Source organism: Diadema antillarum, unplaced genomic scaffold (genome assembly GCF_040938485.1).
Source record: "Diadema antillarum isolate AM-2024a unplaced genomic scaffold, OU_Dant_1.0 seq00000690_RagTag, whole genome shotgun sequence".
Lineage (NCBI taxonomy): Eukaryota > Metazoa > Echinodermata > Echinoidea > Diadematoida > Diadematidae > Diadema > Diadema antillarum.
The window spans coordinates 38,660-58,705 of NW_027271595.1; the positions used below are offsets into that span (position 1 = coordinate 38,660).

A 20,046-nucleotide genomic window follows, 5' to 3' on the forward strand; every position below is an offset into this window, starting at 1 on the left:
ACATTTTTATTTGTAGTATTAATATAGTAATAATATAAATAGTAGTAGTAGTAGTAGTAGTAGTAGTAGTAGCAGCAGTAGCAGCAGTAGTGATAGTAGTTGTAGCTGTCAAAAAGAAGACAAGACAAGTACTTCGCTTGGTAACTGAGTCTTCGTTGGTATCACGCATTCCTTGTTAGGTATATAGTGTTACATTATCAGGCAGCCAGGGCCATCGTTATCCTGGCATTATTTTGTAATGGCGATCAACGAACATCGTTTGACAGATTAGTGATGTTTCATAACTATATTTGGTTATTTTTCTATTGTGGTGATGGTAGAGGTGATTTTCTGTCATTCTGCTGTCATTGTTTTCTGACAGATTGAGATGATTCGTTGTAGCTTTATCAATGTGAAATAACTTCAACTGTTTCAATTTGTGTGTCTGAATTACTGAATATCATGGGTTGGCTTTGATTATAGAAAAGAACTGAGAGATGAACTGATGAGCACTGATAGTTCCCATGACAGAATTCTTACTTGAAATTATCAGCCTGCATGGTCAGTTGAAATGGGCCATTGATTCCAATTAAGTCATTCACTAAAGCGTGATGCCATGGTCAGTATTTAAAGTCATTTAGGAGCTTTTCTGGCTCATTTGGTTTTGACCATCAACTATCAATCATGAGGTCGGAGGTTCAAGACCCCTGGCTGTGGTTGTGCCCCTAGGCAAGGCACTTTGTTCTCACTGCGTAATCCTTTGGATGGAACTTAAATTAGAGCCTTGGTCCTTTGGTTTTTTGCCTTCAAGCATTATTTTGCTGGATGAGTGGCCACTTCAAAACAAAACCATAAAGCAGAATTGTAGTATGTATGGTGTATGATGTGAGCGTCATGTATCGTGTGATACCATGGCAGTATGGGAACATGTGATTGGCAGCATCAGAGGGTTTCTGTATTGTATCATGTATCATGTAGCAGGTTTGTGTGAGGGCATGCCGAGGGCATGGTGTCAGCCAAACCAAAGTTTGTGGGTGTAGGATGGATGTGCATTAAACTACCAGGGCATTAGAATGTTGCCACCTGTTGATATGTTTCCATCTGTCTCTCTCTGGGAGGGGTGGGGGTATTGGGTGACTGTCATTTTTAATTTTGTGTTGTGCTGAGTACCACATATGTGACCCTGCACCACAAAACAAACAAAAAGTCGCCAGACATGAATTTTTAGTGAAGACCATATTCTGAAAGAGCAGACTTTAAGCTTTAAAATGATGTATAACTCCAATCAAATGGACATTCCTAGCCTATCTAAATATTGGAAAGAAAGCACAAACTCAGGAAAAGTGTGAACTGAGAAAAGAGGCTCTCAAGTACAGTGTCTATTCAAGTGCTTAATCTTTACCAAACCGTGCTGGCTGTGGGATGAATGGGACAAAAAAACAGGAAGTAAACCACCAGAGTAACAACAATGAAGGGATTATCAGATTAAACTGAAATTAAGCATGCCTCATTAACACATTCTGTCCGTAATTACTGCCAACTTTCAAAGCAGTAGCACTATCCTTTCAAAAGTTATTAGAGTTGAAAGTGAAGAGTGTGCACAAGGTTTCTCAGTAATGAAAAAGACACAACTAATCACATTATTCTACCTAAAATGTTCGAGATAAACTGCTAAAAAACACACTTTCCCGCCCATTTTATGATACCAAATTTTAGCATAATGTAAAAGAAGACCTGCTCTTTCAGAAAATATGAAAAAGTCAAGATGGGCTAGGTTGACCCATTTCACTTATTTTCAGTCCTCACGCAAAATCAGTGTGTGCGACTTTATGTTCGTTTAGTGGTGCACAGTCATACTATGAAGTTGTATTATGTTTGTTTTTAAATCATTATGAGCGAGTGAATGAATATAGCATGTTGTCTGTTTCTTATAAATGAAAGCAGAATGAGCTGGAGGTGTATCAAAGCTCTTGCAGATGGATGTTGTCACTATGACAACCAAGTGTAGTAATTAAGAGATATCTACGGTTATTATATGGCTTCTCTGCACAGAATTAGTAAAGGTCATTAATCTTTCTTTGTGTGTGTGTGTTTTAGGTTTTTGTGTGGCTTCATTCACAGTATCTGCCTGCCTAGTCAGTAATCATCATTGGTATTTGAATAAGTAATATAGATTCAACCTTAAAATCACATTGTTTTTTTCAATGAAGAGATTGAATTAAGCATTGTTTGTCCGAGTTGTGGGACTGATGTCTTCTTGATATGCTCAACATTATTTTGTGATAGCCTGTAAACTTGTAACGTGGACAGTTATCTTGACATACATACTTGTAATAGTGATGAGACGATACAATACTGAAGGTTTTTCCAGACTTTAAACCCTCATTCCACAGTGGTATGAAAGAATACATCATATATATACAATGTAATGTGTTGGAGTGAATTTTAGAAAAGGGAATTCTTTCTAAAGCCATATTGAAGACAATTTCATTCGAAACAATGTAGCAACTGTTGGGAACCATATCTTATCATATCTGTTAAATGATTTTAAAAGCCATGTGTTAGTTTTAGTATTTTGTGTGTGTGTGTGTGCATTTTTTTTTTTCATGACTTAAATTTCATTTGTCACATCAAATTTCAGTTGATTAAGATTTGCACAACATGTGGCAAACCACAAGCACGACAAAAGTGACTTTGAATCTGATTTCTCAACTTAAGCGGGTACAATGCTAAACTGAGATAATTGTTCAGATCCTGTTGCCTTTACAAGCTTACTAATATCGATTCGTGATGTTGCCTTGAATGTTGGATCATTTGAAAAATGAAAATACAGTGGAATTAGATTTTGTCCAGTTGTTAAGAATGACATTGCTTTAGTGTTAACTGATAAAGGCAACAACAAAAAAAAAAATGATTATTCAGAAAAATGAAGTGAAAACTTGTTGATGTTCTACCGATCTGTGTAGTACTTGATTCAATGTATCATTCTGAAATAAGTGTACATTAAAGATCTGAACAGCAGTTAACTTTTTTTTAAAATTCCTTTGGCTGTTGTTGCATAGTATATTCCCACCAGTCTTTCCCTTGTATTTCATGGTATGCAGTAAATCAGTTAATTTGGCCTTTTCACATGCACAACAATACTGAGTCAAACCATACAGCACATTTCATTTTGAGCAAAGTCTTTGTCATGCTACCCTGTTTTTCCGACTGAGTCTCACCAGCAAAATCATAATTTTCATTATCTTTCGTTGTTTGATTTCAGCTACATAGTACACTGTAATTGTCTCCTAGTACACAAAAGGACCTAGGCTCCTTATCTTAAAACACCTCCTTTCTGCCTTGTACTTGGGTGAACAACCCAAGTTGTGCAATTTAACAAATGTTTTGTGTACAGTTCTTAGTCAAAATCCAAATCTGCCATGACACAGCACTTTAATGCTGAGTATTGTGCAATGCCAGATTATATTTATCTTAACTATGTATTTATGAGCCAGATTCTAGAGAACAATGAGAATATCAAACATATAATATGTGCGGTTTGAATATACATGGTAGATTTTTTCTTTCCTTTTAAGTCAGATTTTTGTCTTTAACCTTACATATTATAATAACAGAGACGTTACCTTCTATAGGCTTATGTGTAATAGGATGGATTTTGAACTATCATGAAATAAAAGTGAAAAGTGAAAAATGCAAAGTTAGATTCATCTCCATGAGCACTTTTTGATGCTTGGTTAGAAATAAGGCTCCATGTGGTGGAGTGGTTTGTTATTGTAAGGATGCTGCCCTGTAGATTAGGTAATCATTTTCCAAATTATGGCAGTGTGTATTCATATTGTGACGATGCCTTGTGGGGCTTGCCTGACGTAGCACCTTCTCACGTCTGATCCACAGGAGATTGCCCCCTACCAGACAAAGTCGGTGATGCGGGCGAGTTTTGTGGGGCGGACCGAGAACAACCACACGGCGTTCATCCGCATCCGTACCAACCGCACGTCGCAGAAGCAGGGCCCCCTGGAGATGGAGGAAGGGGAGTTTCTCATGCTACCAGTGGAGGTGGAAGTTTCCGCAGGTGAGGATATTTTAACTTTTGTAATTTCCACCATCAATAACATTGCATTGGATATCTGTAGCATGGTACATATTCAACACTGCATACTGGCACTTGACCGACGGTCCTTGATCAGTAAATAGGGAGCTTTAGATTTTGACGCGCGGATGTTTGAGATGACGAGTGCGCCGGACGTTCTCCTCTCCCTGCGTCGTGTTGAAAAATAGCTTAAGATTACGCTGGGACGCAACGTATGAAAAATAAAATCGCGCCCCCATGTGATCGGTGCATGAAGTACTTCTCTACGTTGCAAACTGTGCGGACGTAAAAACAGCCCAGTATGCGTAGTGAAAAACTCAGGCGACGCAAGCTAAAAATAGAGTGACTTGACGCGCACTTCTGCGCATGCTCAGAACATGTTTTTTCCCTCTTAGGCCATGGGGTGAAGCTGAAAAAGAGGCTTAGAAAATGGGTTTCGTTCCAGCAACACTGGCACTACTTTCTGAATGCGGAAATGTGATGTTGTGTACATCCTAAATATACTGTAAAAAGTTCTCCTCGAAATATCCTGTAGTTTTTGCGAAAATCCATATTTTATAAAGTGCGACCAGCAGCCCAATACACATATCGTAATGGGGCTGTGAACTGTAGCATACAGGATCATGGCAAAAGTTTTATCGCGGACAAATATCAACTTAAAATCGGGAAAAAATCTTCAATTTGAAGACTTTTTAATAAATTTGAAGTATTGATAACAGAGTTCGTGCAAGGTTTGTTTCTGCAAATAGTTCCTTTCTGTTCAAATTGATGACTAAATGTGACTCGGTCGAGAGGAAACTGGGAGAACTACGCTGAATTGACGGTCAGCGCAGGCGCACACATCACTGCGCACAAATTTCGAATCCATTGACTGGATATTAGATGTCTGTGTGTGCATGCGCTGACCGTCAATTCAGTGTAGTTCTCCCAGTTTCCTCTTGACCGAGTCACATTTAGTCATCAATTTGAACAGAAAGGAACTATTTGCAGAAGCAAACCTTGCACGAACTCTGTTATCAATACTTCAAATTTATTAATAAGTCTTCAAATTGAAGATTTTCTCTCGATTTTAAGTTGATATTTGTCCGCGATTAAACTTCAGTCATGATCCTGTATGCTACAGTTCACAGCCCCATGACGCTATGCGTATGGGGCTGCTGGCCGCAGTTATGCGTATGGGGCTGCTAGCCGCAGTATAGTTCCCATAGTGTTTCTAAGCTGAAATACATATACACATTTGTAAAGCACTGCTTTTAGCCATATACCTAGAAAAAAAATGAAGTTTTGGTTTAATAGTTGCATTATATCTCATGTTTCAGCTTTTCCTGATGCTGGCTATGCAAAGGAAGACAAGAGCAAAGTGGTTCAAGACCTTAAGAGAGAGAGCACTGACTGACCGTCAGAGGTCAAGGCAAATGCCTTATATTCTGTTCAAAGACATGTTATTAATCAAATGACTAATCAAGGCAAAAAAAAAAAGAAAAAAAATTCAGTGCGTTTGTTTGTGTGTGTGTCCGCGTGCATGTGGGAGAATCTTATTGTACACACACACACACACACCCTCACATGCACACACACATACGCACACACATAGTTATGAAGATTCAATATACCCAAGTGTATTAAAATATTATTCTACATGTCTTGGCCATTTATCACATCAGCATCATAAAAAAGATTATCATAAACATGAACACACACAATGATATAATACATGTATTGATCAGTACATTACACATACGCAGGTGCATAAAAACGCTGACATATTATATACACTCACACGCACACATACAAACTCATTTACACACATGAGACATTACTATTAAACAGATCATATTGTTTATCAGTAAACATGTTTTTCTTTTCTTCTTCTTCTTCTTCTTAAGAAGCTTTAATATACTTAGATCACATAGCAATCACGTTGTTCATGAAATATTATACAGTACTTTAGAAAATTTAATCTTCATAAAATTTCCTGAAGTTTTCATTGCTATCATTAGGTTACAACATGGTGGGACACTACCTCCTTTCATGTAAGATAGTTCAAAATGATAATCAGTCAAATTTTCTAGTTTTAATAAATTTCCTGGAACATTCCATGGTCCAAATATCCTTGAAAGGGTGTAAAAGTTTTGAAAAATGCCAATATATAAAATAAAGGCAAAATTATAGTTTACCCATTCATGAGTGAAAACTGTTGGATTCTGTATTGGAGGCAATGTGTACCTGAAAATCTTGGAGAGAATAAAACAGGTTTGGCATTAAAAATTATGATAACATTGCAATTAACTTCCAATATCAGAGGATCTGTACAAACCTGACTCAACTTATGCACAATTTTCATTTGGCTAATGTGTATTAGTTGTAGCAAACTGATTTTGTACTCACACCTACATTGTACTGACCTTTCTACATGAACATTCTGTTTCAGTATTAATAATAGTTACATTTTTTTTTCCCAGAGTGGGAGAAACAAATTTTAATTGTAGTCATTCAGTTTTATGAAAAAAACCACACTTAGGAAAACATCTTTGTTCTTAGAATAATTCAACCCTAATCAAATCATAATAGTGGGCAGAAATGTTTGCTGAAGGGCGAACAATCATATACTGAGGCAAGGAGTCAAAACATGTTGCATAAACATTGGCATTCAAAATACAGGAAGCAATCTGTATTACAAAGACATTTTATCATGCACAACTTTGGTAAGATGTCAATTCTTGAATATCAATCACATTGACCAAAGCATTGGTGCATATACAGTACATTCTGTTGTTTCTGAACTTTGCACTGAAGTTCTTTGTGTATTTGTGTGAATGTTTCAGTGGTGTATATATATTGCTCCATTTTATCAAGGACAACTTGTAGTAACATGACAATGTTTTCATGCTTCAATATCAATCATATTAACCTATTTCCCTTGGCAAGTAATGAGCAGGTTGACTCTGTTGCAAATGATGCATTTTACAGGCAACACAGCAGAACCTGAAGAGCTTCCAGAAGAAAATCTTGATCTTGATGTGAGCGTCTTAGGGGAGGAAACAGATGCTCCTGCTGACGGACCAGGCTCCTCCTTCAGCTTTCGTTTCCTAGCAAGATTCAGGCGTTTGCTATCTATAAACCTCTTGTAGCACGTTTCATGGAATCCTATTTAATACAATGGAGAAATGAACAGCAATGATTAGCCGTTGGATTTTGTTAGGGGGAAAAAAGGCTAAACGCTAGAGGGAGGGGTTGAACATTACACTAAATATATCATTAAATGTACGGTAGACTATTGACTGCCAATATTTGAATCTTGTAATTGAGTATATGGATATAAGAACGACCCAAGTCCAATTTTTGGCCAAATTCAGTTTGACATGGGAAATTGTAGCTTATGCATGGACTCATCTTGTGTATAAATGATAAATCCTAATTACCCCCGGAAGTGCCTGAAATAAATGAGTTAAATCTTATATGAATGTAAGAATGAAGGACTTGGGTCATTCTTACATTCATATTATAGCGCCCTCTCTCGTCCTTCTCTCATCTCTATAGCAGAATTTCATGTATATGAATCAAAGAATGACCCAAGTCCATATGAATTAAAGAACGACCCAAGTCCATCACACAAAATGGCGTCTCCACAATTAATGTTAATGTTAATTGTCATAATGGTATATGTTCTAATTTTTGTATATATGTTCTAATTTTTGTATATATACATATAATGTTGCCTTCCCATCACAGTTAAATAGAATATTATTGGACAAACAAAAAAGATATGAAGTTTTTTTTTTAGTTTACTCGAAATGGTCTTCCATGGACTTGGGTCGTTCTTATATTCATATACTCAATTACCAATAGGCCCTAGTACTATGCCAGGTAATCATTAACACCTCATGATCATTGTCATCATCAACTACTTCAACTTGTACTTGCAGTGCAATTACTGATTTTAAATTACATCTACAGCTGTCAGCACCTGATCACATGCAATATCAATTATCATAATTATGAATACAACTGCCTTATCATCATTAATACTAGTAATCCTTATCGCCACCACCCACTGCTTTACAGTTTGGCACAACATAATGGTAATCATATGTTTTAGGGAGTTTAGTTGTTGAAATTATGTTATTGTCATTGTTGGTTTTTTTAGACCTATTTATATCAAATATTAATACGTTAATTTAATGAGATGCTAAATGTGTGTTTTGAGGGGGGATTCGCCAATTTCGGGGTGAGAGAAACAGGATGGATTTTTAATATTAATACTCCATGGCCATGATTATAAAAATATAAATTTACATGCAGTTTTACAGACCTTTTTCAATCCAGTCCTGTGTGTCAAGATTTTTACAAAACAATATCACCGATCAGCTACATCAACCTAACCTGGGCTGTACATAGAACAACATGTAAAATTACATCTAGGCTACATTATAACGGCGCTATGCCATGCCAAGGTGAAATTCAAGATAATTTATCTAAAATGTAACAGACACGCTAACGGTTAAGCTACTGCATTAGCGCCCATTATAACATACATAACATACACAAGCAACGTTCATAACATAGCTAACGTCGTACTTGTAGTCATCATGGTCATTAACATTACGCATATAACATGAGAGAGACTGCATTGCAGTGTCGACTGCTATGACTGTACGCACGTAAACTAACCTGTAAATTATCCTACGTAGGTTGCAGTCTGTCCCCCGAGCAGCTGAATCACTTCGTTCTGGTCTGCGATTTCACGGTCTCCCCCACTCAATTTGATCCACTCTTTGGCACACAAAATAGGTTTCGTCTATCTTAGGTTTGTCATAGCCGTGAAATTTTCAAACTTCATCGATGTTACATGCATAAAAACGCATCTTAAAAGTTTCGGCAGAGCAGACGACGTAGACGCGTCGACAGGCTCACAGGGGGCGGCCATTTTGACTCGTAAACGATAATTCTCGATTCGGATTGGATAACATACATCACATGATCGTTCGCGAATGAATATCGTACACGGCAAAGTGTACATATTCAGCTCCTCAGTGACAAAAAAGTTCACTGTTTTCCCCTAAATTACCAAAATACAACAGGAGGGTTTGTGTCGAACTTTTTCCTGTAGCCTTTTTGGTTATTTGTTTACACGTAGCTGTGGAGAAATTTTAGTGCCGCAGTTGTCGGAACGAAACAAGCGAAAAAACCAGCTCACCCCATGGCCTATCTGAACGTCCACGGGTCTAAAATCTAAAGCTCCCTAATATCACTGTCGGACCAGTAACTTTAGGAATGGACCAGTAAAATGAATAGAGGAACTGGGTACCTACTGGTCAGACAGATCGGTCGGACTAGTAGAAAAAAAAAAATGGGTTAGTGTGCAGCCCTAGTACGTGTTAAAGGGATGGTATAGTTTTGGTTGAGATGTGATGGGTGCTACTTCAGGTTTCCAACTTTTTGGTGAGATTATGAGAAACCTCTTCTCATATAGGAAAAATCGTGTAATTCTATAAGAGGAATTCAAAGTTTATCTGATGAAAATTGGTTTTGAAATTCTTGCGATATCCGAAACAAAGCGATCCCAAAAAAAGTTGGGACCCATCTTTTATTGGGATCGTTTTGTTTTACTTTGTTTTTTAATATCTCAGCCAATTCAAATCCAATTTTCAGCATATAAACCTTGAATTCCTCTTATAATTGTATACTCTTTAACATTTCATTAAGTGGTTTCCAAGTATCTCGCAAAAAGTTAAAAAGCTGAATCCTCACCTCAAGCAATACGATGCCATCCCTTTAATGCCTGTCATTACCACCATCAATAACGTGGCATTGGATATGTGTGCTATGTTACATGTTCAATATGATAACTTGCAGTAATGGTTCCGGGAAGATTAACCGAAAAGCACTTGAGTGTGAAGGACAGGAAACCAAAACAAAGCAAATATATTTGAGTCACTTGAGGTCAAAGGTTGAGTGTAGCTTTGGGCCTCACTTTGAAATGTGGTAAGACTACATAGCATTGGGAAGTATTAAGTGGGGTATTGATCCTTGACCTTGTATATGTGCACATGGTCATTTGTTGTTTGTCTTTTATTAATCCAGTATGTTTATCGCTCTATGATGAGGCTATGGCAGAGGTAATGTAAAGTTGCACATGTTATCTGTGTGTTTATAAAATTCTGCAAATTTGGCAGCTTTTCCTGTGATAAAAGCTTATCAACTATAAAAATCTGATTAAAGTCTGTATGATTACATACAAGTTGTACATCAAAAATGCAAATCATTATGTATGCAGTCATACTGTGGAATTTCTCTTCCCTTTGACAAGGATGTTATGTGTTATATATTGATGCAGTTGATCAATCATGCTGAGTTAACTCGTTGAGAACGGGCTGATTTTGCTACAACACACATTTCCCATAGACACTTGCCCGAGTATTCTCGGTGCTCATCCTCGGCATGTTGAGCAGGGTAAATATGGTGTGTTGTAGTTGCATAGAGGGAAAATTGATAAGCATGTTCTGATATAAAACTTTGTAAAGCCTCATGTGGTATGTATGGACTAACCAGTCCATGGTAATCTGTAGGACAGTGGACTATCATGATTGGCTATGCATTGCAGTACAGCAGTGGTGGTGGTGGGGGGGGGGGGGGGGGGGGGGCTTGTGACTACAGCTCTGTACAAACTTACTAAATGCAATTCAAAAACTTGTTCAAGTTGGTGCTGTTAATGTCACAATATATCCCTGTTTTATGAAAGATCACGAATAGATAAGACTGATTTGCATAATGCGTGTATCCACTATTAATGCTGACCTGGTTTTGCTGGAATAGAGAGACTAATGAACCCCAACATGCTCAGCTCACAGGTTTGTTTGAAAAGATATGAGCTATCAAAATAATAAGTCAGCTTTTGGGAGCCAATGACTTTGCACCGAGATAGATCTTTTGGAAGTCCAAACATGTTTTTTTGGGCCAGAAAAGAGAAGTTCTAGAGTGAAGATGAAGGAAACTGCCTGCCAAGCAGGAAGTTGTCACGAAGGCCGCAAGGGTACCAATTGCAATACCATCCATGTTTTCAGATATGTCACAAAACAGGGACAGCGGAGCAATTATACCAGTCCAGCACACATGGTGTGCTGACTCAAAGTGTGACACCTCTGAGCCATGTCTACAAGAGAAATACTAGGGTTGATTTCGACCAAAATAACAAAAAAGGGAAATGCATATCTCTCACTGCCTAAATGTGACGGGCTGATAGCCATGCTGTACTTGATGAATTTCCTCTTTTGTGGTCTTCAAAATGTGCTGTGTCGGGTGTACTTGAACAGATCGGTGGTGGGGAAACACTGTGGGCAAATTCAGAAATTTGTGCCAAGCAATTCTCTAAGGGGTTATTCATGTTACAAAACAGAAATGTTAACTTTGCCTGACGAAGGTGTATGATGATCTTCAAGTGAATAAACAAACAGAACGAAAACATGTAAGCAAATAGAAATTCTCAAAATCGTGCTATCAAGATATCTATGATCAGATCTATTCTCATGTTATTTAATTGTGTACCAAAGTTGCTTATTCTAACACTAATGTCCATGAAAAAAAAAATAGTTTAGAGTGCGGTCATTCACTTTTCACTTTTTGAAAAATATTCAGTCTTAATTTTGATATCTTTTTTCCCTTTCTTATAATGGCTGCACTTTTGCACAATATCAGAGACATAGATTTCCAAGCACCCCACTTTCATGGGTGACAATTTTTGTCAATTTTGGGTTGCACAGTGGGCTCATCTGAGGTGAATTACAATATCAGCTGGCGGTATTCAAGTTGCAAAGGTTTCCCTCTACTTTCAAAGTGATGAGCACGCAGAGAATGCATCAAGAGATTATTACTTTGTTATATCTCTCTGATGCTGATTCTTGTAATGACAGCAAAAAGAGGAAACCCTTATATACATGTGATTGTGTTTCACTTGTGTGTCTCATTTCTGTCTTCATTATAGTTTTCACCGCTTTAGTTGAGTGATGCCATCAATTTCTCTGCAAAAAAAAAAAAAATAAATAAATAAATTGGTTATTACTACTTTTTAGCATATTTGTACAGATAGTCCAGAAATAGCCCATGGGATGTAGTTACAGAAACATGGGTACTTTTTTTTTTCTTTAATACAAGAAACCTTTTTTTTTTCTTTCCTTGTGACAACCATGATACTTTTGCTTAGATTAGCAAAGAGTTACCTAACTAGTTCTTGACAGATGTTCTGTTCATATCTTTTGATTATGTTGATGCAGTATTCAGATTTGATTTGTAGTGAGAGTATAAAAGAAGGCCTTCTCTTTATTACTACTTCTCTGTATGTTAAGTGCTTATTACCCCTTCTGATTTCTCTCAGAATTATGGAGATACCTTGAAAGGAGGGATTTTTCTTTTAACGAGTTTTTGATGAAATCATTTCAACCACGCAATATCAAAGGGGGTGGACTATTTTCCTCCTTTTGCATTAGCTTTCTGGAGTGCTACAGGGAACTGAGTGTGTACACGGATTATATTGTCCTCTGTGGATACACATTGCAGTCACTTACTCTCAGGCAGGTTAGATTGTTCAGAGATTGAGACAAGGATAAAGATATTTGCCTTTGATATTGTCGCTGATTACATTCTCTCGTGGTATCACTTGTGATTCCAGAGGCGATAAGTGAGGCTTAAGCCTGTGGAGTGATGTGCACTGCCTATAACCTCCCAACTGGCAATCCCTTCTTGCTCCTTAAAGGGAATCAATCGTCAGATGTTATGGTTCGTGGATTGAATTGATCTTCGTTTGCTGCCCACTGCGATACATTCGAAAACCATGGCTAGCATAGGCCTGCTAGATTAGAATTTCAAATATGTTCACTGAAGCGTATTACAGTACAAATCTAAAGTGAGAACTGGGAGTTAGGCTGAACGAAGTCTGTAATTGCTCAATAATTTTCTCTTCTCTGCTTGGTAGAGCCTATTGTGTGAGCATTTTACAAAGCATTGGGGGATTCCCAAATATATTCTAATCAAGAAACCTTCATAATACATACTCTCCCCATGATACAGTCCATTTAAGGTATGGGCATCTTGTACGAGGCTGTTATATATATTTCTAACATCTTTGTCAGTTCTCATTCATACACTTGAGAATGAAGCACAATTGTGCTATGGCCTGGACACAAATCTAAAGTGCACTGGATAGTCTACTCACCAATGTGCTTCAAAGCTTCTATACCAACACAAGATATCACAGTGAATACTAATGCTGATGATGCTCTGATGTTTTTATTTTTATCCTCGTTTAAGACTCTAAAGATGAAACACTGCAGAGAGTCTATCTAACTATCAATTAGCAGTCACTTCTATATTTCAAGCACCGACAATTCTCATTTAGCATTCTCAGGGGAATACTCGCTCTGTTACTTTAAGCTCAGTTTTATCATCTCTCAGCTGATTGTTGGTAAAGTCAAGTTTGTCGTCAATGAGGTACCTAGGAAAACGAAACCAGAGCTGAAGGCTGGGTTGATTTCGATGCGTACGGTTGGGTTGGATGTGACCTCACGCGCATGCAACATGATCCACACGAGAATGAGGGTTCACGTGTCGGGTGGAGAATACCACCATTGCTCATCTTCCTGTGTAAATACGTGCGGGGGGAGGTAATCAAAACGAGGTCACCCCCTGAAGTAGAACCTGCTCTCTGTGTGTCTCACTGTGAATGAGCGCATCAGATCTCTGGGAGATGTTACCATGCCTTCCTGCATTTATAATCACTGAGAACACATACCTGCTGTGAATACAGCTAGTCTGAGACATACTAGGTATTGTCATGCATATATCCCCAGTCATTATTTGGATGAAAGGAGGGATGTACAACATACTTGCTGCTTGTACTCTTTGCTAAAAGTATGTTGACATTTTCACTCAGCTGCAGAGTGAAAATCTGATTTTGTCATTGCAACCAATTGCTGGAGAGAGAAAGGGAAAATGTGTGTATTTTGTAAATCTTATATTTTCCAGGTCAAGGATTGAAAAGGAGATTTCAAATCACTAACGTACGAGTGGCACAGAGATAGCAATTATGTCAACTTGAAGTCAAATTCTGTGTATGATTTATTTAGTATGATTTATTTATTTTTATTTTGAAAAAAAAATTTGTGTAAAATATATATCCATGTTGTGTCTAAGGATTAAAGGAATTCTCGATTCCAAATGCCATACTGGATATCAGAGAACGGTAAAATATTTTTATGCATTTTGCCCAAATAGACGCGCCACCGACTGACCCAAATCACCACTCGGTTGATGTGATGACACTCATTATGTTTAGGGGTGTGCAGAAGACACAAACCCTTACCTTTAAATCCATGCAGAGTTACAGCAGAGAATGTTCATAATTGCCTATACATTATATTACTCCTTCAAAATAAACTCTGATGCTACAGCCAATAAAGTGACTACTACGTTGTATCTGTGTTGACAATGGTCTCAGATAACATATATACAGTATATATAGAATACAAAACTGTGCTGGCATACTACCATTGACTTGACTACCTGCAGAATGAGTACTAATCAATGTTTGATGTATTTGTACAGATACCTGCCAGGGCATGAGGTGGTGTTGTACCTTGTGCTATTTGAAGCATTTATCAATCAGTGTATCAAATATCTGCATTGATGTTGTTTTGTTTAAAGGCTGTTGACAGATGGAGGCTGTGGTGTATTAATGACAATACAAATGTAGTATATGCACTATTCCTAGAATGTTGATCTGTGCATAACTCGTGTTTCGTCATGCATGGAGAATATACAGATTATCTTATACAGACAGTAGACGAACTGTGGACAGGGTAACTTTTTTAAGGTGTAAATTAAGCACCTTTGAAACTTGCATACACTGTACATGGGTTGTTTTGTATTTAAAAGGACAAGTTCACCTTAATGTACACGTGGATTGAGTGAATGCAGCAAAATCAGTAGAACACATCAGTGAAAGTTTGACAAAAAAATCAATGAATTTTCAAAGTTTCTGTGTGTCACTACTGGATGAGAAGACTAAACAGCTTGCGATGTCACATGCATAGAACGATACAAAGAAAATGTAAAGAGAATTCCACAAAATTTCATTTTGTGAAAAAGGTACACATTCCTTTTGACTTTTTACTGATGTATGTTAAGGGTAAATTCCCCTTGCCCTCTAAACTTCTAAAAGTGGCAAACCAACTGCGCTTTTATCATGTGAGAAAAGTGAAAATATGAATTTCCTTTTCATTTCCTGTGCATCGTTGTGCATATGTGACAGTACAAACTGTGATAGTCTCCTCATCCAACGATGGCAGTGCTGAAACTTCAAAATTTCATAACTTTTGAACGGATTGTCCTATTTTCCTCAACTTTTACTGATGTGTCCTACTAAAATTGCTGCAATCTTGCAATCCTTAAATGTGTATTAAGGTGAACTTGTCCTTTAATTTCATTTTTGTAAGTGCTAATGTACACTAGTGTGAAGACGATATTTTCTATTGCATTAATACTTCATGATAAGAGCATTATTTTTTCTTTTCTGGTCAGAATCTCATTGCAGTTTTTGCTCAAATTTTCTTCCTCAGTTCCAGGTATTTATTCATCACTGGAAATGATGGACTTTGGAACTCTCCGTACTCAAGATGAACCCAAAACCATTCCCCTCTATTTACTAAATACGGGTACCAAAGTGGTGCATATATCGGTGAGTACAGATAGTTTTTTAATTTGTTACTTTTGGTTTTGTGCATGTGCATGTGCATTCATTGATGTGATCTTTGCAGTACTGGTAATAAACACCATTTGTCAGGAATAATAGACAGCAATAGTAGTTGACAAATGGCACAAAGGGCATGATAGCTAGATTCTATTGAACGTTTGTGTGTACTTGCAGCACTTGAAACAACACCTTTCAGACAAGCACAGCTACCATCATACGTCCTTAATGGACGATTGCACTTAACTGAAGCAAAGATTCCCATGAGTGATAGACTGTGACAACAGGCAAATATCATGCCAGTTGTCATATATGCTGAAAGACAAGATTTATCTGCCCTTTTGCGAAGGAAAGAGAGAGCCATTGTCATTCTCACAAGCAACAAGTCCGTTAGTTCTGAGCATGATTCTGTACTGCTTCTTTTTCAGTTTAAAAGCAGACTCATCTCTGCAAAGTGACTTAAATGACAGTGCTCTCAGATATGAAGAGACTGTGCTGATGGTGACGTTAGGATTACTGTATACTATATTCATAGCTTCATTCATTTCACCTGGATTTTTATCTTTACTGCTCTTAATATTTGCAGCTAGTTCCTCTGTTAGTAAGTTCGAAGAAGATGTTTTCCTGCTCTTGTCAACCTGTGTTCACAAAGTTTCATATTTGAGCGTTCATACATGTATATTATCAACTTTGATTTCTCAAATATTGATGTTATTGCACTGTGTGCACCCAAGATATCATCTCATCTTACACTTCTTTGGTCTCATTTCCTACTCCACATTTTCTTGATTTCTCCTGTGCAGTCCGTGTCCCTAGTAAGAGCCAACCAAGCCATCTCAATAGACTTCAGCCCCATGGGTCTGCGCCCCTCAGACACCCACGTCCGAGTGGCCAACATCACCTTTCACCCCCGCCGGGCGAACCACACGCGACTGTGGTCCGGCAAGATCATCATCAAGACGAAGGAGAAGGGGTTTAAACTACAGGTGCCCTACCAGGCACACGTCCTTCAGGGGTGAGTGGAGGAGGGGCGTGTCATTGGGTGGGGTCATAATGGAATCATGGTCAGTTTGATGAGAAACAGCAAGAACCATAACAATTGATAATTTAGGAAGTTGTCAATGTACTTGTTATACAGCTAAGCAATGAAAATACCTGGTTTTGATGAGTTTAGTCAAGATGTCTTGTGTTGCAATGTGCACAAGACTTAACAATCATCTAGTAGAGTTTTGACCCACAGCCCTCTTGTTTTATATTCTCTTCACTGATGATAATTTTATGCAGAAATCTACATCTTTGAAATTGGTGTAACATCAATATCAACAACTTGAGAGGTTAGATGACATGTCTACTGCTGTACTCTCCTTTTCATATCTCCACACCACCAGTGCTTGAGTTGGTATGTTAAAGGGTTGTTTGTCTGTTTGTCTTTCTATCTGTGCATCAAAACTGCTTGTGATGCGATGGTCTCAAAAATATTTAATTGCTTTTCACCCACCCTGTTACAGAGGTATATTTAGACAACAATTCACAGATTAATTTTGGGAAAGTTCCAACACAGGTCAGAGGCCAAGATTAAAAGTAAAATCTCTACAGGTAAAAAACAACCCTTTTTGCAAGTTCGGCTACTGGATTTTATTTGAAGGGTCCAACCACATATTTATTACCCATGAATGTTGATCTCATATGTTCATGATGTTTTATGATGGTATTTATATATGTTTGTTTTTCCCCCAGCATCCTGAGGTACAACCGCAACAACACCTTGTTTTATCTGGCGGAGCCGCCTCCCAAGGAGACAACGGAGAGAAACCTGTCTCTCACCAACCTCTTCAACTTCTCCATCGTCCTCCACAGCATGAAGCTGGTGGACGATGCCATGGAGGTCTTCACGGTGAGTTTGACCACCGGTGTGCACCGGCTCATTTCTCTAGGGAAAAGGACTTTTATGAGCACCTACAAATAAAAACTTACTTTCACATTTTGGCGATCTGGAATTATGGGTCTGAAAAGATTCAGCATTGACCACCGGTGTGCACCATCTCTTTTCTCTAGGGAAAAGGACTTTTGTAAGCACCTACAAAAAAAATAAAAAATTACTCTCACATTTTAGCCATCTGGAGTTATGGGTCTGAAAAGATCCAACATCGTGTCAAGACTGCAGGTGTTTGTGATTGATGCGACAGACTTCCACATGATAAGCATACTTTTGGCTGTATTACAGGAAAAGAGAGGTATACGATGCAGAGTTGTCACAAAACACAGAAATGTTTTACAGAAAAAATGAGAGAAAATCACATCACATTGTTGTGCAAGAAGCAAGAAAACAAAATAGAAAATGAGTGAGTTGGGAGAGATGTTGGTGATGAAGATGATGACCACCATGATGAAAGCAAAAATTTGAAATAATTGTTCTCAGAAGTGAAGACAATAATGGAGATTGGAGGTGGTAAAGATGACTCTCATCACAATAAACAATGATCCAAGTGATGATGATGGTGATGATGATGATTTTTTAGAGGTAAAGATGGAAAAAGTGATGATGAGGATGTTTAAGATGGATGTGATAATGGTGATAAAAATTCGATGATAATAATAATGTTAAGCCCCTCTTCTTTTTTCAATGCAGGTAAAAAACATCAGTCTCCCCGTATCAATAATGCCCCAAGAGACTTTCAGCGACTTAGTCCTCCGCTTCAACCCAGCCAATGCGTCCCAGCCCGTTTCGGCGACACTCAAGCTTAGCACCAATGCCTCCGTATTCACAGTTCCCATTTACGCGTACACTGGTAGATTAAAGGTGAGATTTCTTACAATTGACTTTGGTTTTTTTTTATGCAGTGTACATTCTGATACTGACTATTTGAGGTGTCAAAGTAAAGTCCTTCAAAGGTTGAAGGTACATGGCAAGTAATGTATGGTTAAAGAGTCATACTGTGCTTCAACTTTCCTATTCTGTTGGAGAACCAAGCAAGATGATTTCTGTGTGTGTGTTCACACACCTATGTCAGTATTTTTTTAGATGGGAAAGGAAAGATATGTTTATTCTGGCCATCTCGTAACTCATAGCCCATCGGTGAGGGACAATAGTTTTCATTTTGAAATGTGTGTAAATCATCACTTTGATATCTAAATTTTGCCCTTTGGACAGATTAGCTGTAGATGGCACCCAGCATGTTGTAGTAGTGGTTTGGTCCAAAGATTGTATCAATTGAAGTGTGTTTATGGAAGAAACTACCTTGGTAGGAATTTCTGTTGGTCATGTTACTGTTTGTTGATATTAATGTTGATCCTAATGAAGCAAGGACTTGCATATAGAAATATGAGTGTATGAATAAATTTCTGTTTTTTGACATACGTTCCAGACATAGTTCTCTTTATTCTTTTTCTTCTGTTTGTTTTTGATGCATAACAGTTCTCAATAAGCGCAGAGAAGGACAAACAAATAGACTTTGGAACAATGAGTGTGACAGACACACGAACAACCACAATAGAAGTAGTCAACAATAATCCAGTAGAGGTGAGTTAGTAGACAAGACCTGAATTTAAATCTCTGTATGAAATACACCATACCCTGCTGTAGATGCAGTATATCATCAGAATAATACTGGCAGATCACACTGTGTTCCACGTTAGAAATGAGACAGATGAATGCTCAAATGTCTTGTTGATTTACCAGAGCGAGTGAACTGTCTCTGATTCCTTTCTCAAGCAGTCCCTGAAGTATCCTCTAAATGTTGTGTGCTTGGAGTTGATCTAAATGCTGGATGCATCAGCAAGTTTTACAGGTACTTTCATATAAAGAAGCTTAGAAATGATGAAAACATCAGGACTTCCTGATGTTAGCATTGAGTGATTAGGAGACCTTTAGTGTGCAGTTACTTTTGATTATGAATCTTGGCCAGAGGATGTGTTAGCAAGTCCACTCCATACTTCCTGTCGATTTGTAGAATTCCAGTTAATATTACGAGGGACCATTTGGTGACTCATTCAGTCGAATATTTCTGAAGGAATACAGAAGTGTGGCCCCTAGCCAGAAGAATGCCCCTCTTGGCACTAAAACAAGATTTGAAATGTGTCCTTTGGTGTGTTGCTGTTGCCTTTGACTTTTATGTTTGGTGTAGGAATGTTTTTAATCATATATCAGACTGCTACAGTAGTCCCTGCCCTTGTGCCCCCCCCCCCCTCTTCCCCCCCCCCCCCCCCCCATGCCAGGCTTTCATCATACAGGCAG

At 38.0% G+C, this 20,046-nt stretch overlaps 1 protein-coding gene across 1 annotated transcript in view; it reads left to right on the forward strand.

Moving 5' to 3' along the window:
• The window catches only part of LOC139737354 (transmembrane protein 131-like), a 60,155-nt gene that overhangs the window by 19,746 nt on the left and 20,363 nt on the right, over positions 1-20,046 (forward strand). Inside the window, exons 6-11 of the mRNA XM_071648031.1 lie at positions 3,877-4,054; positions 15,682-15,800; positions 16,616-16,827; positions 17,550-17,706; positions 18,442-18,612; positions 19,228-19,332. Of these exons, the coding sequence (XP_071504132.1) occupies positions 3,877-4,054; positions 15,682-15,800; positions 16,616-16,827; positions 17,550-17,706; positions 18,442-18,612; positions 19,228-19,332 (942 nt within the window). The remainder of the gene's footprint in view (positions 1-3,876; positions 4,055-15,681; positions 15,801-16,615; positions 16,828-17,549; positions 17,707-18,441; positions 18,613-19,227; positions 19,333-20,046) is intronic.